At 43.1% G+C, this 24,242-nt stretch overlaps 1 protein-coding gene across 1 annotated transcript in view; it reads left to right on the top strand.

Annotated features, from left to right (window-relative positions):
• The window catches only part of prkcsh (protein kinase C substrate 80K-H), a 79,704-nt gene that overhangs the window by 3,433 nt on the left and 52,029 nt on the right, over positions 1 to 24,242 (top strand). Inside the window, exons 2-10 of the mRNA XM_048617891.1 lie at positions 136 to 252; positions 5,518 to 5,613; positions 7,394 to 7,451; positions 9,634 to 9,751; positions 11,680 to 11,809; positions 17,548 to 17,632; positions 19,094 to 19,172; positions 20,266 to 20,352; positions 20,866 to 21,069. Coding sequence (XP_048473848.1) covers positions 136 to 252; positions 5,518 to 5,613; positions 7,394 to 7,451; positions 9,634 to 9,751; positions 11,680 to 11,809; positions 17,548 to 17,632; positions 19,094 to 19,172; positions 20,266 to 20,352; positions 20,866 to 21,069 — 974 coding nt within the window. The remainder of the gene's footprint in view (positions 1 to 135; positions 253 to 5,517; positions 5,614 to 7,393; positions 7,452 to 9,633; positions 9,752 to 11,679; positions 11,810 to 17,547; positions 17,633 to 19,093; positions 19,173 to 20,265; positions 20,353 to 20,865; positions 21,070 to 24,242) is intronic.

Below are 24,242 nucleotides of genomic sequence, written 5' to 3'. Positions count from 1 at the left end.
AAAACAAAATTAGATTTCCAGAATAAAATTATGACTCTCTTTCTCACCAGTTGCCAGCATTCAGACAAGTTGACTTTAAAGTAAAAATCTTTGTGCTACTAATTTTTAAGCAATAATTTATCCCTTTCATTGCAGATCGGCACTTCTATGATGAGACCAAACCATTTACGTGTCTGGATGGCTCCAAAACCATTCCATTTGATGAGGTGAATGATGACTACTGTGATTGCAAGGATGGCTCGGATGAACCAGGTCAGAATCGTAGACAGTTCTGAAACTGTCAAGGCAGCTCCTAATTAACAGAGGCCACGTCATTACTTTACAGACCACCTTTGTGGGGGTGGGGAAAATTGACAAGTGTCCCTTCCTTAGGGTGGCGGAGTTCAAAACCAGGGGACATATTTTTAAGGTGAGAGGCAAAAGATTTAAAAAGGACATGAGGGACAACTTTCTTACACAGAGTGGTTGGACCAAAGGGTCTGTTTCCATGCTGTGTGGCATTCTGACTCTTAAGTGTTAACAGCAAGTAGTGCCTGTGGAGGAAGAACCCTGGAATTAATGATGCAGGTCGTGGAGCCGAAACATTAACCCTGTGTTTCTCTATTCTCGGCTGCAGCCTGAACTGACCTGTTTCCAGCAGCATAGCCTCCTGTTCCATTACATTTGCAGCACCTGCAGTGTTTTGCTTACTGATATGTATTTCTTTCTTTTTCAAGTAAGACAAAGTAGAAAATTATGTACGTTTTTCTACTAAACTAAAAGCAGAGAACCATGGATGTTGGCAATCTGAAATACAAACTGAAATTACTGGAGATCAGCAGTTCTGCCAGCAATTGTGGAGAGGAAATCAGTTTATGTTCTGAGTCGTATGAAGAAGAACCATATTTTGAAGCATTAACTCTGTTTCTGTCTCCCCAGGTACTGCCAGACCTGCTGAGCTTCTCCAGATTTCAGTTTTATTTTAAATTTTTCTACCTTGGCAATAGAGATGTTACTTTTTTTTTGTCTAAGCATCTAGGTTAATGAAGCGCTGGTACTCCGGATGTGTGTGCTATTTTAATGTAGTAATTAACCTGTTGAAAATAAGGCCATAGGAATTTTCCAAGCATGTGTTAACAAGAGGAAAAGTAACTGCACAGATTTTTAATCATGAATTATGATTTCATTGAGTTATCTTACTGAAGGCAAACTTGTTTATATAGTGCTGTCGACTCCTCCCCCTATTCTGTGTTGAATTGAAGTTTGTTAATATTACCAAACGCCTCAAATGGCTGAAATTGAGCTATGTTTATTGCAGTGGAATTACAAGACTGGACCAGTTTACTGATTGATTGCTCCTGACTGAGGCAAATTAGGCTTAAGAACAATAGGAATAGGAACAGAGCATTCAGTACTTTTGAGCGTACTCACCCAATCAGTACAATCATCCATGATCTTCCACACTGACCTCTTCTGCTTTGTTCTGTGATTTCTTTAATTGTCCGAAAAATAAAAATACCTCAACCCTTTCCTCGAATATTGAGGATCCACAGCTTGCTGGGTTAGGGAACTCAAAAGGTGCGCAGCTCTTCGAATGAAGCAATTTCTCCCTATCACAGTCCTAAAAGAACAGATTGGTCATATTGTGGAGTCTTGAGTCGCCCCTGCCAGTGAAGTCATTGCCCCAATATCTATCCTATTGAGATCTTCACAAATTTTATTTCAACGAGTGTCTCTCTCTCTCATTCTTGTGGTGTGTGGGGAGTATAGACCTAGGCTATGCAATCTTTGCTCAGAGGTTCCTGCCAGTTGAGTGAATCTCTTGCCAGATTTGTGTGTGGCTCAGTACATGTAAGCGGGAAGAAGTCGTCTTGTACCTCTTCACATCACCACAATATCCTAGAGACTGGCTGGTGGAGAAGGTTTGCACACTGTCAAAGAACAACAAAGAACAGTACAGCACAGGAACAGGCCCTTTGGCCCTCCGAGCCTGCGCCGACACATTTTACCCTTCCATGCTTAAACTGTCTTCACCCACAGGATCTGTATCTCAGTATTCCCTTCCTATTCATGTATTCATCCAGGTACTATTTGAATAATGCTGTTACGTCTGCTTCCACCACCTCCCTCTGGCAGTGTGTTCCTGGCACTCACCACCCTTTGTAAGAAAAATGTGCCTCGCACATCTCGTGCAAACCACACCGCATCCCGCCCCCTGAACCTGAGTCCCCTAGTAATTGATCCCTCCACCCTGGGGAAAAAGGCCTCATACTTTCCACTGTATCCATACCATTCACAATCTTATAAACTTCTATCAGGTCACCCCTCGACCTCTTGCATTCCAGTGGGGAAAAAACCCTGTCTGTCCAACCTTTCCTCATAGCTAAAACCCCCCATACCAGGCAACATCCTGGTAAGCCATTTCTGTATCCTCTCCAAAGCATCCACATCCTTGTAGTGTGGTGACCAGAACTGTACACAATATCCTTTCCCTGGCTACCCTCTTGCTTTTTATATATGTACAAAAAAACCTTGGGATTCTCCTTAATCCTCTTTGCTAACCACCTTTCATGACCCCTTTTAGCCCTTCTAATTCCTTATTTAAGTTCTTTCCTACTTTCCTTTTATACTTCGAGGGCTTCATTAGTTCCACCCTCCTCAACCTTTCGTATGCTTCCTTTTTCTTTTTGACCAAGGTCAAAACGTCCCTGGTCATCCAAGGTTCATGTAACTTGCCATACTTATCCTTGATTCTCGCAGGAACGTGCTGCTCCTGAACTCTTACCAACTGCCATTTGAAATACCCCCACGTCTGATGTGGATTTACCCTTAAATAGCTGTCTCCAATCAAAATTCTTCAGTTCCTGCCTAATATTTTTGTAGTTCACCTTCCTGCAATTTAAAACACCTTCACATAAGGACTGCTGTTATCTCTATCCATGCATATCGTAAAACCTATGGTATTTATGGTCACTACTACCGAACTGCTGCTCCAGTGAAATTTCACTCACCTGGCCGGGCTCATTTCCCAAAATCAGGTCCACTATAATCCCTCCCCTGGTTGGACTGTTTACATACTGTGTCAACAACCACTCCTAAATGGTCCTTACAAATTCTGCCCCATCCAAGCCTTCAGCGTGAAGTGAGTCACAGTCAATATAGGGGAAGTTAAGAATCACCACGACAACAACCCTGCTGTTTTTACATCTTTCCAAAATCTGTGTACATCTTCTCTCCCCTGTCTTCTGCTGACTGTTGGGAAGCCTGTAGTGTACCCCAGCATTTTGATTTCACGTTTCCTATTCCTGAGTTCTGCCCATATTGCCTCATTGCATGCGTCCTCTGATGTATCTTCCCTCTGTACAGCTGTGAGATACTCTTTTACCAGTAATACATCTCCCCACCCCTTTCACCTGAAACGTCTAAATCCTGGGAGATTCAGCTGCCAGTCCTGTCCCTCTTTCAGCCAAGTCTCTGCAGTCGCACTAATGTCACCGTTCCAAGTTCTAACCAAAGCTCTAAGTTCATCTACTTTGCCTATTATGCTTCTTGCATTGAAACACATGCATTTCAGACTATCTGCTGTTCTTTCCAAAAGTGTTTCCCTGCCAGTTCTTGTTCTTAGTCATGTTTGCCTTGCTTTGTACCTCTCCCTCAATTTCTGCATCTGTTGCCCTACTCATCTGGTTCCCTTCCCCTGCCACACTAGTTTAAACCCTCCCAAACCACTCTACTAAGAGTCCCCGCCACCCAAGGACACAGTCCTGGTCCTGCCCAGGTGTAACCTCTCCCAAAACTGTTCCCAATGCTCCATGAATCTGAAACCCTCCCCTCTCACTATCTTTTCAGCCACTTATTCATCCTATATATCCTGCTGTTTCTACTCTGACTATCTCGTGGCTCTAGTAGGAATCCTGAGAACTACCTTCAAGGCCCTACATTTCAACTTTTTCCCTAGTTCTCTCCATTCTGCTTTTAGGACCTCACCCCTTTTATTTTTTAAAAACTGTACCGTTAGTACTAATATGTACCACAAGCACTGGATACCCACCACACCCCCCAAAAAAAAGAAAAAAAACTGAATGTTCTGCAACCACTCCAAGACATCCAGGACCCTAGCACTAGGGAGGCAAATCACCATCCCGGACTCGTGTTTGCGGCCGCAGAAACGTCTTTCTATTCCAATTACGGTTGAATCCCCTGTAACTATAGCATTTCTATGCCTGTTTCTCCCTCCCTCTGCAGCAGAGCCAACCATGGTGCGCTGAATTTGGCCGAGAGGCCATTCCCCTCAACAGGATCCAAAACAAGATATCTGTTTTGCGGGGCAACAGCTACAGGAGGTTCCTGCACTGCCTGCTTAGCTCTCCTGCTCTGCCTGTGGTGTCTGAGTCTGTGGAGTGAGCCTGTCATTCATTATCCTTTTTGTTCCTGTTTGCATTTCATGTTACTGCAGCATCAATCTGTGATTTGCCACGTTGTTTCTTCACTGTCTCGTGTTCATTTTGCAACCCAAAGGACAAACCACAATTTTCTGACTAGCTCCAAGGAGCATGTGGTTCGTAAAGTGGACCCAGTGGGAAAAATACTACTGGTTCCCGTTTATTTCCCAAGCATATTGCACATCCTGACAAATAATATTTATATAACTTTTGATATATATACATTGTTCAAAAATTTTAAACACTTGCAATTTACCAATATAGTTCTCTCTGCCAACTGTCTGCACACATTTCGGCTTTTGCTTCCACAGGTCGTGCTTTCTCAGACCCACATGCTTACTTTTCTATATTATTTCTGGAACTTCTGTTCTTGCCTTTTTACTGCCAAGCTAACCTTAATGTTGCCTTTCCAATCTCCCAGAAGAGTGTTTTCTCTTCTCTCGGCCATTTTGTCTTCATAAGCTTTGGTTTTCCTGCATGTGTGTCTTTTTGTTAAAGGCTTCCATTGTTGGGGTTTATTGGGTGAAAGCAGTAAACTGTAGCTCCTCCAGCAGATATAAAAGACCCCAGGGTGCTATTTGATGAGGAGCAAGTGTGTTCTCCATGGTCACCTGCTAATATTTATGTTGTAACCAGCATGACGAGAAACAGTGTAATGTTGCTGTTTGTGGGACCTTGCTGCACAAATTAGTTGTTGCATTTCCTACATTATAAATGGGGCTGCACTTTGGGAGTAGTGCTTTGGCTTTAAAGTGCTTTGGGAGCTCCTGAGGTCATGAAGGCGCAGTATAAATGCAGTTCTTTCTATCTACATCAACCTCCTGCCTTGTATCTCAATTTGCATTGCATTCTCATTGTGCCCTGCTTTATTACCAACTCGTATCATTCAACACGCTTTTGAAATCCCTGAATTTGCCTTCCAAAAAAAAATGATTCGGTTTGTCCATGCCCTCACGCAGCACAACTGGCTGTATGGCCAGCTCTTGCTCTCTCTGATTTCTTCTTTGTTTCTTCTATATAGCGCATGCCAAGATTTCCTGGGCTGTATAAGTGACAGTAGTGGCATTGACTGACTCAGATTTCTCTCTTTCGCCAGGAACGTCTGCCTGTCCGAATGGTAGCTTCCACTGCACTAACGCTGGACACAGACCTCGTTACATTCCATCTTCCCGTGTGAACGATGGCATTTGTGGTAAGACGTCTTCTCCAAGGGTGGTACAGTACGATCAATAGTGACCTGCCCTCTTGCGAAGGGGCTAGCCTGTTGATGTGTGGGAATTTATTTCGCCTTGCTGTGTTTAATTTTTTTTAGTAATGGGGCTTTGGCACTGCTGTACGATAACACACTGTTTATCTGCATACTGATCACAAGGTGGGTGGGGGGGTGGTGTAGTGGTGTATTCTTACTGGGGCTTGTAATCCAGAGATCCAAACTAATCTTCTGGCGATTTGAGTTCAAAGCCTATCACAGCAATTTAAATTCAGTTGACAAAATCTGAAGATCAAATCAGTAATAGTGACCGTGAAACTTGTCATTTTGTTTTTGTTTGTTTAAAAAAAAAACCCATCTGGTTCACCTAATGTCCTTTCTAAGGATGGAAATCTGCTGTCCTTTCCTGGTTTGGCCTGCACGTGACTCCAGACCCATGGCCACGTGCTTGACTCTTAAACGCCCTCTGAAAAAGCCGAGCAAACCGCTCCGTTCAAGAATAATTACGTACGGACAACAAGTGTTTGCCTCACCGGCAATGTCCACGTCCCATCGGAGAATAAAAGGAGGAAAATAAATACCCCACTGGGGTTGTGTTGTGTCTCCTTTCATTGTCAATTCTGTAGCACGTGACCCAGCTGCTGGGGCTGCCTGCCTTGTTCCAGAAAATGATTCTGTCTGGGAAGACTTGCAATCGCATCAATGTTCTGGCATAAATCAAACTTTGTGAATTTAGCTTCCTCCTTCAGGTGCCGTCAAAAAAACTAGTCTGACACATTTTGACGGGTGAGGGTTTCTAGGCTTAGTTGGATTTTAATCCTTTGAATTAAAAAGAAAGCATTGCTGATGCTGGAAATCTGAAATCTATTGCTCAGCTCTACAGCTGTTAGTACATTGCCCCACTAGAGGCCAGAGGAATTAGAGGTTAACTGACTTGAACAACTTTACACAAAAAAAAATTAAAAATACAGTTGCCAGGGATCTTTACTGAATGATGATTACTCATCATTAACTACTTTAAGGATAGGTTTGCATCCCAAGAATCAACAAAAATGCTGGAGAAACTCAGCAGGCCTATCAACATCCATGTGGAGAGAAACAGAGTTAATGTTTTGAGTCCAATAACTCTCCTTCAAAATGTAAGTCATAGAGATGTACAGCACAGAAACTGACCCTTCTGAAATAAAAACAGAAAATGCTGGAGAAACTCAGCAGGTCTGGTAGCATCTGTGGGCTGGGGCTATTGTCCCTCGAGCGTTGGAAGCTGAGGAGTGACCTTATAGAAGTTTGTAAAATCATGACGGGCATATAAAAGGTGAACAGCCAAGGTCTTTTCCACAGGGTAGGGGAGTCCCAAGCTAGAGGGCATAGGTTGAAGGTGAGAGGGGAAAGATTTAAAAGGGATCTAAGGGGCAACTTTTTCACGTAGAGGGTGATGCATGTGTGGAATGAGCTGCCAGAGGAGTTGGTGGAGGCTGGTACAATTACAATATTTAAGAGGCATCCGGATGGGTATATGAATAGGAAGGGTTAAGAGGGATATGTGCCAAATGCTGGCAAATGGCACTAAATTAATTTAGGATATCCGATCAGCATGGACCAGTTGGACCGAAGGGTCAGTTCCTGATGCACCTTTGCTAGTAAAATTGACAGACTTGGTTTAAATACCCCAAGGTTGCTGAGCACTCTTTCTCATTGTCTTGCTTTGAACATCACACTCATTGCATAAGTGCACCATTTCTTCCTTTTCACCTTTTCATAGATTGCTGTGACACGACAGATGAATACAACAGTGGTGCTTCATGTGAAAATACTTGCAAGTGAGTATAACCCGTGTTCATCTGTCATTGCTGTTGACGGCGTAAGAGAGAATTTCAGATGACTGCATGAGTGCTACATTTATTTGAACAGAGAGCTCAATTTTAGACACTGGCTTGGACATACCGCCACTCATTGTTGTTGGGATACATCAGCCAGTATACATTTTAAACCAATTAACTGTACCAGTTGAATCCTTGTCAAGATGAGATCCCTTGCTGATGATTCAGATTCATATCTCTGTGAAGTGCAAACTGATTCTCCGTTTTCCCTTCCCGTCCCACTCCCAGCTGTCCTTCCTGTCAGCTGCTACATTCTTGCCCTTGCTGTCTGCCTGTTCTCACCAGGATGTTATTTGCAACTCTCCCAAATTCGGTGCAAATGATTCATCGCAGAATTGTAATGGCACAGGAGGCCATTCAGCCTGTTGTGTAAGCCCCAGCTCTCTGAATGAGCATTGCAACTGGTTGCCGATCTCTTTCCTTCTCCCCATAATCCTGCACATTGCATCTGTTCAAACAATCATCTGATGTCCTCCTGAATGCCTGATATGTTAGGAATGAAAAAGTTTTTTGTTCCTTAAACTTGGGGATCATTTTGTCAGATGCTGTATATTTTATCTTGTAACCTTTTTAATATGTTCTTCGTTTCAATCAAAATGAGTAATTGTTTCATTAAAGGCACTAGAAGCCCCAAGAGGGACATTTTTGTTTCAGCAACAAAGGAGCCCCACCAGGCTGTTGAACAGCTTATTATTTTATTTATACATGTATTTATATCACTGACAGAAGTTGCCTTAGCGTCAGGATTGTGAAATAGTCTTTGATTTCCGATTGGCTGTTGACCCTCCCAGTGATGTGACCAAGTGACCTGGCACAAATGAAATTTGCCTTATGAGTCTCCCTGGATGTCTGAAAGTTGGATTTTATAAGCAAAATCCAAATAAGATTCTTTGAAGTATAGCTTTCCCTGTATAAAAAGATGGTTTATGTCCAGAAGCACTCTTCGTGTTTATGTTCTCCCCCTGTGGCCCTTCATTTCAGTCAGCTAACTTTCCAGAGTCTCCATTGTTTCTGTATTGCCTGATGTGATCAAGATGCATTCTGAAGAAGCTCGAAACCCTGAATGTGAAACCCTTCCCTCTTCACATGTTTGTGATGTCTCAGCCAATGTTGTCCCTTCCTTCCCTGAAGTGTGTTGATTCCTTGTTTGGAACATCTGGGTAGTTTGCCTTTCTGGCTTTTGCTGTCTGGGTCTTGACGGGTTTCAGCCAACTTATCAACTGATGAGCGTCAAGACTGTGCCTAGTTCTGCCCTGTGTTACTGACAGACTGAATAGGACCCTGGCTCTTTGGTTCCTTCCCTTCATCCCAGCTGACTGACATGAGAGTTTATTATAGCATCACTTCTATTCCCTTGGTTGAAATGAGCAAACTCTGTGCAGGTGAGCATTGTATTTGGACCATTCCTTGCCATGTTGCAGGGATGGGTTTTAGGGCATCCCTGATTCGAATAACTGAGTAAATGAATCACTAACTGTGTGGAACCATCAGGAGCATTGTCAGAAACTGGCAGTTGACGTGCTCCATTGAGTATATTAGCTTGGAGGTTAAGATTGGGCTTGTAATCTAGAGGCCTGATTGATAATTGGAGAGATCGCATTAAGACCTTAGCGAGACAGTTTGGTTAATTTAAATAAATCTTGTGTACCAACAAATAAAAATCTTGCATAAGTAATGGTGACCGCAAAACTATTGGCTTGTTTAAAAACCTCGGCTGATTGACCAATGATCTCTCGGGAAAGGAACTACCATCTTTACCAGGCTTGTAAATGACACCAGGCCCCAAGAACATGGTTGGCTTGTAACTGCCATCTACAATGGCCTCAACGGCAGGTCGTCACCACATTCCCAGTGGATATTGTGGATGGAATAGTCCATGCTGGTATCCCCAGTGACGGCTATGTCCCGCGAACGAATGATAAAGTTTTAAAGGAAAACAAATTGGAGAACCTGAAAGAAACTCCATTGGTGTTGGTGACCACTGCCTTTTGGAGCTGATAGCTCGGTAACTTTCCTGTGGTCTCCTTCTGTCTCTTGAGAATCGTAATCTATGCAATTGAACTGTTGTCCTCCTGTCCCATGAGCTGAAGAAATCTCTGTGCACTCTTTACCCACAAAACAGGGAACAAGGTCGCAAAGAGAAGGAAGCCTTGCAGAAAATGGCAGAAATTGCCAAGGAAGGATTCCGACTGAAACAGCAGCTCATTGAAGAAGCAAAGAGAAGTAGGGAAGAGAAACAGGTTTGTCCATTACTCTGCAACAGTGCTGTTTATTAGTAAGTGGGTAACCTTTTTGGGACGTAGATGTTTAAATGCTATTTGAAGAGTGGTATTCCAAAGTAAACAACCAGCCATGAGCACAGTAAATGCTCAGTTTTCAACTACTTGGCTATTTTTTAAAAAAGTAGCGCACGTGCATGCTAAGTCTCTTTTTATATTTGAATTAATGTTGATCATGAGCACTTCTGTTTTGATTCACTGGAAGCAGGCATATATAGTTGTCTTTCTTGAGACATGAATGGCTTTATTCCCTCTCACCCCCACCTTACCTTCTACCGTGGCTCAGTGGTTAGCGCTGCTGCCTCACAGTGCCAGGGATTCGAGAGCGATTTCACCCTCGGTCGACTGTCTGTGTGGAGTTTGCACGTTCTGCCCGTGTCTGTGTGGGTACCCTCCAGGTGCTGCAGTTACCTCCCACAGTCCAGAGAGGTGCATGTTAGGTGGATTGGCCATGGGGAAATGCAGGGTTATAGGGATATTGTAGGCAGGTGGGTCTGGGTGGGATGCCGTTTGGAGGGCCATTGTAGACTCGATGGGCCGAATGGTCTGTTTCAATACTGTAGAGACTCTATGATTCTATTCTAAGAATGGTGACTTACTCTTAAGATATTACCAAAGGCAAGAAAAAACCTATTTAATTGCACCATGATGAAAACTCGGGGGAAGTAGTGGCGTAATGCTAATGTTACTGAACTAGCGATCCAGAGATCCAGGCTAAGGGAAAGGGATTCAGTGGTGGAATTTAAACTTAACTCAAATGGTAAATAGTTACTGTGTATAGTGCTGGCTGTGAAATTGATCATTTGTAGTAAAAACATACCGGGGGTTCAAGAAATCTACCGTCCTTACCCAGTCTGGTCTCTGTGACTCCTGACCCAGAGCAGTTAACTTTTAATTGATCCCCTGACCTAACAAGTTACTCAGTTCAAGGGCAATTAGGGATGGGAAGTAAATGCTGGTCTTGTCAGCGAAACCCGCATCTGATAAAATAATTTTTAAAAAGTAACAATTATTTATTGATTCTTGTTCCTAAAAGTTAAGCTTTCATGGTCCAAATGGCCGTTTCTTGCCCATGGCTTCTCTTTGACTGCCACAGTTAGGTCTAAATAATGAACTTCAGACTGTGTGGTGGAGGAGCGAGAGTTGGGGGCTGTACGGATACAAGGCAGACCTCCGTGATCCTGATTTGATGTAGCACTTTTCAAAAAAAAAAAAAAACTTGCATTTACCTCGTGCATCTGGCACTTTCATCTATCCCAAGTTCCCCATGTTTCCTTAAAACTTCCTATTGAAGAAAGTAAGTAGAGGTTCCTATGTTCCTTTTAATGGTGATGTGGGACCTAGCCTGCTTTTACCTTTATATGTGTCGTGATAGGTATAAGGGATGTGATCTTGGGAAAAAAACAAAGTTGAGGGAGCATTTAGGGCTGGTGATGGCGTAGTGGTCATGTCACTGGACTAGTCATCCAGAGTCACAAGATCATGTTCTGAGGACGAGGGTTCAAATCCCACCATGGCAGGATGAATTTGAATTCGATGTTTAAAAAAACAAAAGTAAAAGTAAGAAGAAATGGTCTTTATGTAACCGCTGTTGGTTGCTGTTTAAAAATCCATTTGGCTTAAGAATATCTGCCTGTAATCTGTTATCCTTAGCTGGTCCGGTCTGTTCCAGACTCAGAGCAACATGTAACTGACTGTGAATTGCCCTCTGGACAATAAGTGCTGGCCTAGCCAGTGACAGCCAGATCTCATGATCAAATTAAAAAGAAACCCTTTGTCGGGCTGAAGATGCCAAAAGTGCATAACTGTTCCACTGGTGAACAGTGGCACCCGCTCAACTTGAGTGAAATAAAAATTAAAGTGTGCTTTATCGCCTGCGTTTTTGGCAGCAAACTCTCTCAGAGCTACAGAAGAAGAAGGAAACCTGGGAAGCACAGGTTGAGTCACTGAAGGCAATAAAGGAAGCAGCAGAGAAGCCTGAGCAGGAAGCAAAAGAAGTTCATAAGAAAGCATGGGATGGTAATTTATCTCATTTTTATTTAGTTCTTATTGACTTCCTAACATGAATGCAATTAAGAAAACTTTATAAATCGTAGATTAAATGCCTAAAACTAGAGGGGCATGCTTTTAAGGTGAGGAGATAAAGTTCAAAGGAGATAAGCAAGTTTTTTTACACCTTACCTTTGTAAAAGTATCAATAATTGAAGCCATTGTGACGATACTGCAGCTTTAAGAGGTGTATTTTGTCCTGTTTTTAATCTAAAGAGAGGTTTTAAGGCAGAGGCACCAAGCAGTCTACCAAAACCACTCAAGTAAACAGCTTGTGAGGCCTTGGGATTTTTTACAAAAAGATTGGAACAATAGAAGCAGCCTGAATTGGTGGAGTCGAGTTCTCGCAGAATCAGGATATTTAGTTTTTTTGGCAGCAGTTGTGGCTGGGGTCTCAGCAGGGTTGGAAGGCAGTGAATCTCTCCCATTGCTATGCTGAGTTTTCTCTGGATGGTTTTCCTCCTGGGCTACTGGTGTTGCATGTGAGACAATCTGTTTTCCGAATTTGCCTTTTGCCAAGGGTGTGTTTATAGGATGTCAGTATATCGGGACAGTTACTGTTTAGTGGTAAAATAATCTATTAATCTGTTAAGTTTTCCGGTAGAGTTAAGTCATTTCAAGCTCCTGTTTCTTTTGTTTAACATTAGTGTTTGAATAAATTGTGTTTCGCTTAGTGTCAAGTAGTTAGACCAATTGAATTGCATCTGGAACACAGCACGTCACATTTACCCTTAAAATAGGAAAAGGTCAGGGTCTAGGATACTATCTTAATATATTGAGAGGGTCTGACCTGGTCTAGAACACTATTAAGAAATCCAGCCTAGATGTTTTCACATGATTGAATTTAAATAAAGTAGGTACCAGAGTAGGCCATTCGGTCCTTTGAGCCTGCTCTGCCATTCAATATGATCATGACTGCTCCTCTGTTTCAAAATCAAATCCCTGTTTTCACACCATACCCTTTGATACCTTGAACATCTAAAAGTCTAATCAATTTCTTTCTTGAATACGTTCAGTGACTTGGCCTCCCCAGCCTCCGTTGGTAGAGAACTCCATAGGTTGTCAACCAACTGAGTGAAGGCACGTTTCCTCATCTCAGAATTTAATGTTTAATTTGTTTCTAATTATTTTGTGCTGGTATTCATCCTCGCTGGATATTTTTATTTGTTCATGGACATGGATGTTGCTGGCTAGACCAGCATCCCTGATTGAGTTGACAGTGTGATGGTGAGCTGTCTTCTTAAGCTGCTGCAGTGGTATCGAATCACCCATAATGCTGTTTGAGAGGGACTTCCAGGATTTTGACCCGGCAGCACTGAAGGAACAGCAATATACGGTAAAAACAGAAAGAACTGGGAATGCAAGGAATCAGAAACAATAACAGAAATTGCTGGAAAAGCTCAGCAGGTCTGGCAGCATCTGTAGAGAGAAGTCAGAGTTAATGTTTCAGGTTGAGTGACCCTTCCTCAGAACAGTACATGGTGTTTGGCTTTAAGGAGAACTTGCAGGAGGTGGTGCTCCCATGTATCTGCTACCCTTGGCCTTCGAGACTGTAGTGATTGTGGGTTTGTAAGGTGCTGTTGATGGAGCCTTAATGAGCATTTGCCGTGCTGTTGTTGGTGGTACACACACTACTGCCGCTGTCAGTGGTGAAGAAAGTAAATATTGAATGAAGTGTCAGTGAAGCAGGTTGCTTTGCCCTGGAAGGTATTGAGCTTCTTGAGAGTTGCTGGAGCTGCACCCATCCAGGGAAATGGGAAGTGTTCTGTTACGCTTCTGACTTGGACAGGCTTTGGCGTGTCAGGTGATGAGTCACACAGTTCCCAGCACGTGACCTGCTACAGCATTTCCATGGTCGGTGAAGTTCAGGTTCTGGTCAATGGTAAACTTCAGGCTGTTGATACCTCGGAATTCAGCTAGGTCATTCAACATTGTCTGTCAAGGGGCAATGGTTAGATGTTCTGTTGTTGGAGAAGGGTGCTGCAGGTCAGTTGAGTGATGTGACTTTTAATTGCCACTTGTCAGCCCAAGCCTAAATCTTGTCCAGGTCTTGCTGGCTTTGTCGTTGGTTTGCACAAAAAATATCTGCGCAGAAATAGTTGTTGTCTTGGCTGTGAAACTTATCGTTAATTATTTGCAAGATTCTTTCCTGCTCTAGTTCAGCACCACGTGCTTTGAGTAAACATTGGGCACGTAGTGGAGTGCACGAGGTGTCACACTTTATTGATGGCTTGTACATTTGATTAGTGTAACTAGCTTTCGTTTCGGGTTCAATGTTTTGAGCCTTCTGTTGAAAACTATGTTCCTCTCTGCACCATATTTTTGCCTGCATTAAAGGTGCACGTTACAGATAAGACTCATGGTTTATCTGTTCCTGATGCTTTGAAAACAATTTGTCCGCGTAAATAGTTGTAGTTGTTGCTTTGGAGAAATTACTCCAATCCTGTTTCATGTTCTTGAATCCCTTGAAGTGCTGGGTTTATTAACCGCTACCTTTCTACATTCCGGTTAATAGTTCCCTCTGCCGAAGTTTATTGCCGCTTACTAAAATCTTGTCTCCATCGCCCAAGGTCGATACTTTTCCTGTCACTTGTTTCCTTGCAAAGTGTTTACACCACAGATGGACCATTCTGTCAGCAGCTGCACAAGCCTCATTCCTTGCTTCATCTCCCCCATCAAGATAACCGTCTCTTCATTTCTCCGTCGTTGTCATGGACAACCCTGAGACATCAGAAGTGAAAGTCAAGCTGTACTTCTCCTGTATTGAGTCAGAACTAATTTTGTTTATGCCAGGAAGCCGTTTATTCCAAAATGAAAGTGCTTGCGTCACCTCCACTGTTGGTCCTTGAGAAGGTTGTCATCACTGGCTCTTTGAGGGAAATTAGGGATGGACAATAAACACTGGCCCATATTAAACTCCGCAGAATGTCCCAACATCAATCTCTATTTCAAACAAAAACAGAAATAGCTGGAGAAATTCAGCAGGTCTGGCAGCATTGGTGGAGAGAAATAAGAGATAATGTTTCAAGTTCAGTGACCCTTATCGAGCTCTCTCTATTGGGTTATCTTCTTCCCAGTTTCTTCCTTCCTTGTGTGAAAGACTTGAATGATTTCTGAGGCACGTTCCATCGTCACCTTGCTCAAGTTATTGACGCAAGTGTATTGCCAACCCGTTCAACAATGGAGGGTCGAGGTTAATCCCAATTCTTTGTGAACAATCCCCATTCTCTTGGTCGCAGTTGTTGAGTGGCACTGAAGAATGAACGTTTCTGCCTGTGCTTAGTTGTTGCAACTCAACTAATGTTGTCCCATGTCGTCATCCAATTAAGCCTAGACTAAGGATTGAACCTGTGACTTCCTAGGTTTTATACCATTGTTATTCCTTGGATATGTTCACTGAGCAACTGCAGAAGCTATCAGCTGAATTTACTTACCAGATACAGTATGTCTCATGTCTAGCCACATGGTGGTGCTAAACCCCAGTGTTTGTGAATTTAACATATATATTACTTCTCAAATATTATCTTCCATTTTTATATCAGCGATAAAAGTCAGTGAATTTGTGAACTTGGTTAGCAGCTGATGTGTGTCTATCTTCACAGGATATATAGCAAATAAGTTAATTTCAGTTACATAAGCTTGTGGCTGACTGCTTATCTTTCAAGCTGGTGTTCAGCTCTGTCCTGTTATCTGTGCGTGTTAGGTGCAAATGCCTTCTGCAGTCTTATAGATAAAACCTGCTTGGGGACGGTTTTCCAAAGTACATCAACAAACACACAACAACAAAATGTTCTCCCCCATTTAATTTTAAAAAAAATGTAAAAAGTGCACACGTTAGCAAAGTGTCTTAGTTTGCTTGTGAGTAGGATACTGGGTGGAGATGGAGGATTCCTATATTTGACTTCTCCCCAGGCTTGTAACTTGGTGACCCTGCAATCTTTAGCAGGTTGACTGAGTTGGGGGGGGAAGGGGAACGTGCTCAGAATGGCGAATTGTGGGTTTTGGCTGCAACCCTTGAATGTCAGGGGATAATTGTGGAAGTGTCTTCTGTGCTCACATGGTTGGGTAATGGTTAAAAGGCCATCTTATTGCCAAGTGAGGAAATGAGACTGGATTGCTTAATGGAGAGAAGTCAGAGAATTGATGGGTAGAATGGCCTGATTCTGCTATTTTTGACTCTTGATGTTTTCAGATTGTGAGCCAAAAGGAGAATAAAAGGGAAAGTAGTCTGAGGGCCTTAATCTGGCTCACATTGAGCAAATGATGATGTTAACATACATATGTCAGACGTATTGCCATTTATATAGCCACAAATTAGAAATGTTGGTATGGTGAACCCCTTGATTTTGTACAATATTTGAAAATGCCTTGGGAGGATTTGGAGAGAGATTGGGACTTAATCTCGAATGTGTGAATCAATGTTTTTCTTGCGATGTCTCACTTTTTCTGCCCTTCTCTATGTCATCCTTTTTCTCCCCTCTGTTTTTCTCCTGTATGAGGCTCTCTTCCTCTGTTCTTCTCCCCTCCGCACCGCATTTTCCTCTTTGCTTTTATATTGCTGTATATTTGCGGTTTCTCAGTTGATCGTACCACAGTTGTCGAGCTCGTTTTCAAACAGCTAGCCATTCCTTGCTGTTAAGAGCAGCTCTGATATTCTTGTAACCATGACTGAGAAGGGATATCGCTTGGTTGGCAAAGTGCGTTCTACAGCTTTGCAGTGACAAGTTACTGCTGTTTAGTCTTTGTTATGAAAGACCTTTACAAAACTGAGCGACTGATTTCCATTTGCATTAGTGCAAGCGTGTCTGGAAATCACTGTCACTGGTGAGAGGTTCTTTTTTTCGCTCATCAAATATTTAAAAAAAAAAATCTCCAATCCTTGTGTGCCACTAGTGCTCTGGAAAATGAAGAGGAGCTTGCCAGCTAATAAGTAATTCATGCGAGCAAATTATTATTAAACTTGTGTGAACCGTCACTCCAGTGTGCAGGGGAGAATAGGATTCAGTATACCGTGGTTTAACATGTCTCTGCAGAGCACATTAAACAAATACCTGACCAAACAGCATTGTAATTGAGGGCGGTGTGGTGTTTTAACAACAACTTAAAAATGTATTTATGTAGCAGCTTAATATGACGAAACATCTCAAGGCACTTCGCAGGAACATTGTGAAAGAAAATGTGCCATGTTCGCGTTTCAGCTGGCATCCTCCGATGCAGAAGCAGAGGAAACGCAGTTCTAAAGTCAGCAGCTAAAAAGCAAGATTCCAAAAATGGCCTTCACCTCCTCTTCTCTTCACCCCCATCCCTCCCAACAACCCCAATCTGTGTGGTCCTTTGTCGTACTTTCCAATTCAATGTTGTCGCTTTTTTTTGTAGTAACCACAGCTGTTGCTGTGCTACATGTCCTTGATGTCAGAGTGTACGGTAAAGAGTATCAATGCCTTCTGATGTCGACAAAAGATTCTTAGTTAGGATTATTCTATGATGGCATGAGATTTATTGTACTCCATATTATGACACAATATTTCCTAGCAACAAATGATTAAGAAAATGTGGCAGAAAACAAAAAGCAGCTTCTACCTTAAAAACACATCAGTAGAATAGAAATAATCTTGACTCTTGTATGGTAGCTTGCTTTCATTTTTGTGAGGCTTGGCCACATTGTACATTTGCACAAGGTGGTTCTCAATATTCTTTTCTTTTCGCAGAGGTCCAAACTGCACGTAAAGCGGAGAAGGAGAAAGCTAAGGCTGCTGAAACATTCAAGGAGCTGGATGACAATGAGGATGGCTTGTGAGTGTGTCAGCTTGTGTTCTAGCTGACTTTTTTTTATATTGAAGTACATTAGCCACCCCTGTGGCAGTGGTTTACTGATCTGCTTCCCAGCTTTCCTGAGGTTTCGGCACATTGATTCAAGTGGCAGTGTTGTTTACTCCTGCTTAGCATTCACAAACTTCCAGCAAACTCACCACTCAAAGCTGTCTGGGACTACACCATTTTCGTTTCAACTCTCTCAGAATCACTCAGCTTTATGAGCATGGTTTTGAAACATGGTCTATTTGTTAACAGAGATCTTTTCCACCCTTATGTTTGTATAAATTGCAAATGGTTCAACTCCTTGCTTGTCTTCATAGAATCCCTACAGTGTGGAAGCAAGCCATTCGGCCTGTCGAGTCCACACTGACGTACAACGAGCATCCCAGCCAGACCTGTCCTATCCCTGTAATCCTTCATTTCCTATGGCTAATCTGCCTAACCTACACATCCTGGACACTGCAGGACAATTTAGCATGGCCAATCCACCTAATCTGCATATCTTTGGACTGTCGGAGGAAACCCAATGCACCCGGAGGAAACCTAGGCAGACACGGGGAGAATGTGCAAACTCCACGTAGACAGTCGCCTGAGAGTGGAATTGAACGCTGGTGCTGTGGGGCACCAGCGCTAAGCATGGAGTTACTGTGCCATCCCTAGTGTTGCATTTCTGTATCTGTGGTTGTGTTTTCTTTTGGTTATTTGTTTACGGGATGTGGGTGTCACTGTCATGGCCAGCACTTATTGCCTGGGTGGCAAAAGGTTTGTGATGTTGGGGATTTCTGGGAGTTTGATCCCGGGCTAGTGGTGGAGCAGTGATGATTTTCTTTTACCAAATTAGAATGGTGTGTGATGCTGAGGGGGATTCACTGCTGGTGGTGTTTCAGTGGGTTTGCTGCTTTTGTCTGCCGAGGTAGTAGAGATTGTGGGTTTGGGAGCTGGTGTTGCTGATGTGAAGTGTTCTGGATCGAAGAGCAAAAAAGTCCAATAGTGTATTTCACCAAATCGTAAGTGCATAGAGTCCTAGAGATATCCAGCACGGAAACAAACCCTCTGGTCTGACTTGTCCATGCTGATCAGATATTCTAAATTAATCTAGTCCCGTTTGCCAGCATTTGGCCCATATCCCTCTAAACCCTTCCTATTCCTATATCCATCCAAATGCCTTTTAAATTGTACCAGTCTCCGCCACTTCCTCTGACAGCACCTTCCATTTACGCACCATGCTCTGCATGAAAATGTTGCTCTATCAGTCTTTCTTTTTAAAAATCTTTCCCCTCACCTTTTTTCTTTTGTCTGTGTTCCAACTGAGCTGCTGCTTGGATCGGGAATCACATGCTGCGGCCTTCCAACAAAACATACCAGCGGATTCTTTGAGCACTGGTTTCCTTCCATAAAGAAAAGGAGTAAGTTAATGGAATTTCTCTCTTCCTGTTTCAGTGTTTCAGTAAACGAAATTCAGACTCATGCAGAGTTGGACAGCGACGGAGATGGTGTGGTGTCTGAGCAAGAAGCTGAGGTACAGCAGAATTTGTGTTTGTGACGTTACTACAGCTTAAAACTCTCATGTTAATGCTATTGTTCCTCGGTTGGGCTCCAGAAAGAGGTTGAAGGGGATGGATCTGGAGCACATTAGAAGTCCGTTATAATGTAGATGTTGGAGTGAAGCTGTATTATAACTGGAGATCATTTATATGGAAGGGCTTACTTTTTAATGAGACTCTCTGCATCATAAGTGCATTTGTGGTGCAATGAATCTTGTTATAGCAGACTTCCCATGTGTATGCTGCTTCAGTTGGTGGTACCCACCGTTTCCGAATATCCCTTCCATTTGGAGATTCGTCCTATTCTCCTGACTTTGTCCACCCCAGTCCAATACTGGCACCGCTACAACTTAAAACTTAACATTTTAACCACCATTGTAAGATTGGCAAAAGTAACAACTCAGAAAGAACAGTTAGTCTGACTTTTGTTTGAGGAAATTGGCGGCTCCAAGTAAGACTTGTGTCTCCTGCCACTAGAATTGCTGCTATGTTTTGGACGGCTTTTTTTATTTGACCACCACCTTACTCCTACATTCTTCCACAACTGCCCCGTTTTTCCTTCTCTGACTTCTCGTTCTGCCGCACATTCTTTATCATGTTATGCACTCTCATTGTCTTCCACCTTCCCTGTTCACGCACTGCATTAGCTGGTGTAAGCTCTGCACCCAGGCTGGTCTGCAGCAGCCGTGTAACAAACAAAGGTGAGACCTGCAGGACCGGCTGGTAACAAGTGGCTTGCCGGGATTTGGCAGACAGATTCCTCTGCGAGCTGAATTTAATTTCTCCCCTTTCAAGCCATGTCTGCTCGAGTGACCATATACGTTTTTAATGCTGTGCACTGAAAGGTAGAATTGGAGAATTGTGACAAACTTCAGGGATGCCTTTCACTCTCTGGGATATCCCTGGAGAGTTGGAGGGATCCAAGATTTTCAAATTATAGCCACGATATGCCCTAGCTTTGTTCCTGGGAAAATTAAACCAGTACGGGAGATGCTGACGGGGATGAAATGTTAAAATATCTTGCTATATAGTAGCTGAAGAAAAAAGCATCTTTTTTTTTCCTTACAGAGTTTGCTGGGAGGTCTCAGTCAGGTTGATCTTAGCACCTTCCAAGAGTCAATCTGGGCAGGTATTCAGGACAAGTACAAGTCTGAGGTTGGTGCAACTCATGCTCTGCTTATAACTATCTAGTGGGTTGAATTTGTTGAGTATGTTGTGCATGTGTTAAGCTTTCTTGTTTGGATCCATCTCTCTCGATGCTGTTTGCTCCAGGTCCTTTGCTCGACTGGCTGTTCGACAACTAGGAATCTAGCTGGTCAGAGTTGGGAAGCAGTTTGGATATGCAGGGCTTTGTCACCAAGCTGTTTTTGTTCCCTTTTAGCTTTAAGGACATGTTGGAGTTGCAGGGAGTAGCGATTTTCTTTTTCCTTGTGTGGGTACTGAGACCAGTTGCGCTGCCAAGGCTTTGATCAGCAAACCCAGAGCGTCAATTTCAGAATGTCCTGATCGTGCAGCTTTATCCCAAACTGGCAGGTGTCCCTCCCTGCATGCTATCAGAGGAATTCTTGCTCAGGCTACGACGATATGTCTGCTGTTTAAACGTTTTGTCGGGATTTTGCTGAATCGAAGCCCTGTTCGTTCAGCCTGTCTCTTCCTTTGCTCTGCCAGGCAGTGATTGAAAGCCCAACACCCCCTGATATCCCTGTGAAGGAGGGGACAGACAGCTATCCAAAATCTCACCAGGAAGAACTGACCAAGGATGACCATGATGAGGAGGATGATGGTGGTGGTGAGGACCGCGATGATGACGACGATGACGATGACGAGGGTGATGACGAGGAGGAAGATGATGGAGGTGAAGAAGATTATAAGGTAATGAAAGAAAAGCGAGGTAGTTGGTTTGCCCAGAGGGATTCGAACACATCGGATGTGTTGAATGCATTTGGGAATGTCGCACAGTGTGCGAGGCCAGAAACAGTGGAGGATAGCTGTTCTTTGTGTGAGATAATGGTCCAGCTACAGTTTACCGCATATCACTGGCATTTAAGAGCTGCACACTCACACTTTTTCAATCAGCTAGCACTAACTGTAACCATGGCAGCTGCCTCGCAATGACTGCCCTGAAGCATTCTGACTTCTTGACAGTGGGAAAAGAAACACCTCTTTGGCACCGCGCAGCAGATCCAGAAAAAGAAAATTGCATTTTCTCCTTCACTCTTGTCAGCTAAACGGCAGCTCCCACAAACAGAAAATGATTCAGCACAGCAAGGAGGTTATGCTGCCTATCAGGCTTGCACAAGCTCTTTGAAAGAGCCATCCAATCACTTCTGCCTGTTTCTGACCCCGTAATCTGGAAATTACCTTCCTTTTCAAACTTGCTGCTGTATATAAAAACAAGCCATCATGTCTCCAGTTCTTTGACCAAGCACCGTAATGTATTCTCTGATCACTGATGCTTCCTCCGCTCCAGATTTACTAGCTCAAAACTGTTCATGATTTTGAACACCTCCATCAAGTATCTTCATTGTCCTCCCCACTGCAAGGCAAACAGTCCCACCTTCTCTTTTTCCCTCATTCAAGTAAAATAAAATTTGGCAGTGTGCTGCATAAGGCAATGTTAGGTCAACTAACCATAGTTATTCAAGTATATTTTAAGGAGTATCTTAAAGGAGGAAAATTGTGTGAAGAGTTTTGGGGAGGGACTTGGGTTCCCAGGCAGCTGGAGGGCACCAGTGGTGGAGTGGTTAAATCTGGGTATGCTCAAGATTCCAGAATTGGAGGATTGCAGACATCTTGAGAACTTCTGGGCCAAATTGCAGGGACTGGAGAGTGTGTCTGTGTGGTGGGGTGGGGTTCGTGCCTAATTGGAGTTTTTTTTCAGAAGCTTCAGGAGAACTGTCTTGCTTTTGGGATCACGTATTACAGTTCACCTGGGAAGCTAACATTTAATAGTTGGTACTTTGACAGGAGGCTTTCAAATGTCTGTATGTAAGCACAGAATCATAGAAAATAGGAGCAGAATTAGGCCACTTGGCCCATTGAACCTGCTGTACCATTCAGTATGATCATGGCTGATCAGTCCCCTGTTCCTGCTTTTGCCCCATATCCTTTGATCCCTTTAACCCTAAGATCTATATAAATAGTCATAGAGCTGTACAGCACGGAAACAGACCCTTCGGTCCAACTCATCCATGCTGACCAGATATTCTAAATTAATCTAGCCCCGTTTGCCAGCATTTGGCCCATATCTGTCCAAACCCTTCTATTTATCTCCCACTTGGAAACATTCAGTGTTTTGGCCTCAGCTGCTTTCCGAGTCAGCAAATTCTACAGGCTCACCACTCTCTGGGTAAAGAAATTTCTCCTCATCTCGGTCCTGAGTGGCCAATCTCGTATCCTGGTTCTAGACTCCCCAGTCATTGGGAACATCCTCTCTGCATTTATCCTGTCTAATCCTGTTAGAATTTTGTAGGTTTCTATGAGATTTGCCCCCTCATTCTTCAAACTCCAGTGAATATTGTCCTAACCAATTTGTCCCATTCCAATGTCAAACTATGGACCACACTACCCTCACTAATTCATCAAAAGGACTCAGTTGAATCAGTTGAACACGATTTGTTTTCAATAAATCAGTGCTAACTTTCAATTCCTGGCCCATGACTTTTAAAATTTCAGGTTAGGGTCCCCGTGGTGAAGTGGTACCAACCCTATCCCCGGCCCAGGTCCACACCCTGACTGCTGCAGAGGTGCGTCATAACATTTCTGAATTGGTTGATTAAAAATATGTACAAATTCTGATGAATTTTGTCCCATATCATCGTTTGTGCACACCCCCTTCCATTAACATTAGGCTGATTTATTCAGTAATTGTGAGTGTATTCTTCGTTCTTGTTTAAACCATGCTGTAGCATTTATGTTCCTTGGGCAATCTGGTGTCACTCGCAGATCGAATTGAGTTGGCCAATATAAGCAACTTAATGTGTCCTGAACTCCTGCAGTTTCTATTTCGTTCAGTCATTCACAGAAAGTGTTGCCCATTCCTAACTGACTTTGAGAAGATGGTGAGCTGCCATCTGAAACTAGTGCCACCTATCTCGTGTAGGGATACCCATGGTACTGTTAGGGATGGTATTCCAGTTTGTTTTTTTTTTTGGCATTGTGTGTGACTGAGAGAGGAAATTGCAGGTGGCGCTGTCCCCATATACCTGTTGTCCTTGTCCCTCTGGTACAAGGTGGAAGGTACTGTTGATGGAGCCATAGTGTGTTACTGCAGTGGGTCTGCAGATGAAATGTACTGGAGCACCCAGAGGAAACCCATGCAGACACGGGAAGAGCATGCAAATGCCACACAGATAGTCACGTGAGGGAATCAAATCTGGGTCCCTGGCACTGTGTGGCAGCAGTGCTAACCGCTGAGCTGCCTCATTCGGGTTTGCATTGTTTCTGTTTTAAATTTTGGTGTTTTGGGGAAACTCCGCAGCGACTGACAAAGCTGATCAATCTGAGCATTTACTTATCTACTATCGTACCCAGCTGTGTGAGGTGAGTGATGGAGTGGGTTCTCCCTTATAAATCTCAATCCCCTAAGCAGCTAATTCATTGTGATATTGTTAACAGTTGAGTATGAATTGAAAAACCACTTTTGAATTCACTCCCAGTCAGTAATTCGGTTTTATATAATAACTCATAGGAATGCCTAAGGGTGTTCCTTTAAAAAGAGAAAAAAAAGTATTAGCATTAGCCACTTGGATATCCATGGGATTTTTCAGCATACTGGTTTTGCCAATTAAAAATGGAGCATGCCTTATGAAAATAGAAGTAGCTTTTCTTCATTTTGGTCAACCCTGAGTGTGATTCCACACGGTTATATTTATTGAATTTGAGGCAGCTTTGAGGGCTTTCCATCATGTATTGTTTGCAGTTGTCACAATATTTTGTTTCCATCCTTGCCATGTACCAAGATCTTCTCTTTTCCCTGACTCCTGAAGACCAGATTTTTGTAACTGCATTTGCTGAAGTTGCTCTTGCCAGTCACTTGTGGTGCA

This window comes from Rhincodon typus, chromosome 38 (assembly GCF_021869965.1).
Source record: "Rhincodon typus isolate 14 chromosome 38, sRhiTyp1.1, whole genome shotgun sequence".
NCBI lineage: Eukaryota > Metazoa > Chordata > Chondrichthyes > Orectolobiformes > Rhincodontidae > Rhincodon > Rhincodon typus.
Note: the sequence above shows the minus strand (reverse complement) of the source record. Positions and strands in the feature narration are given on the sequence as shown.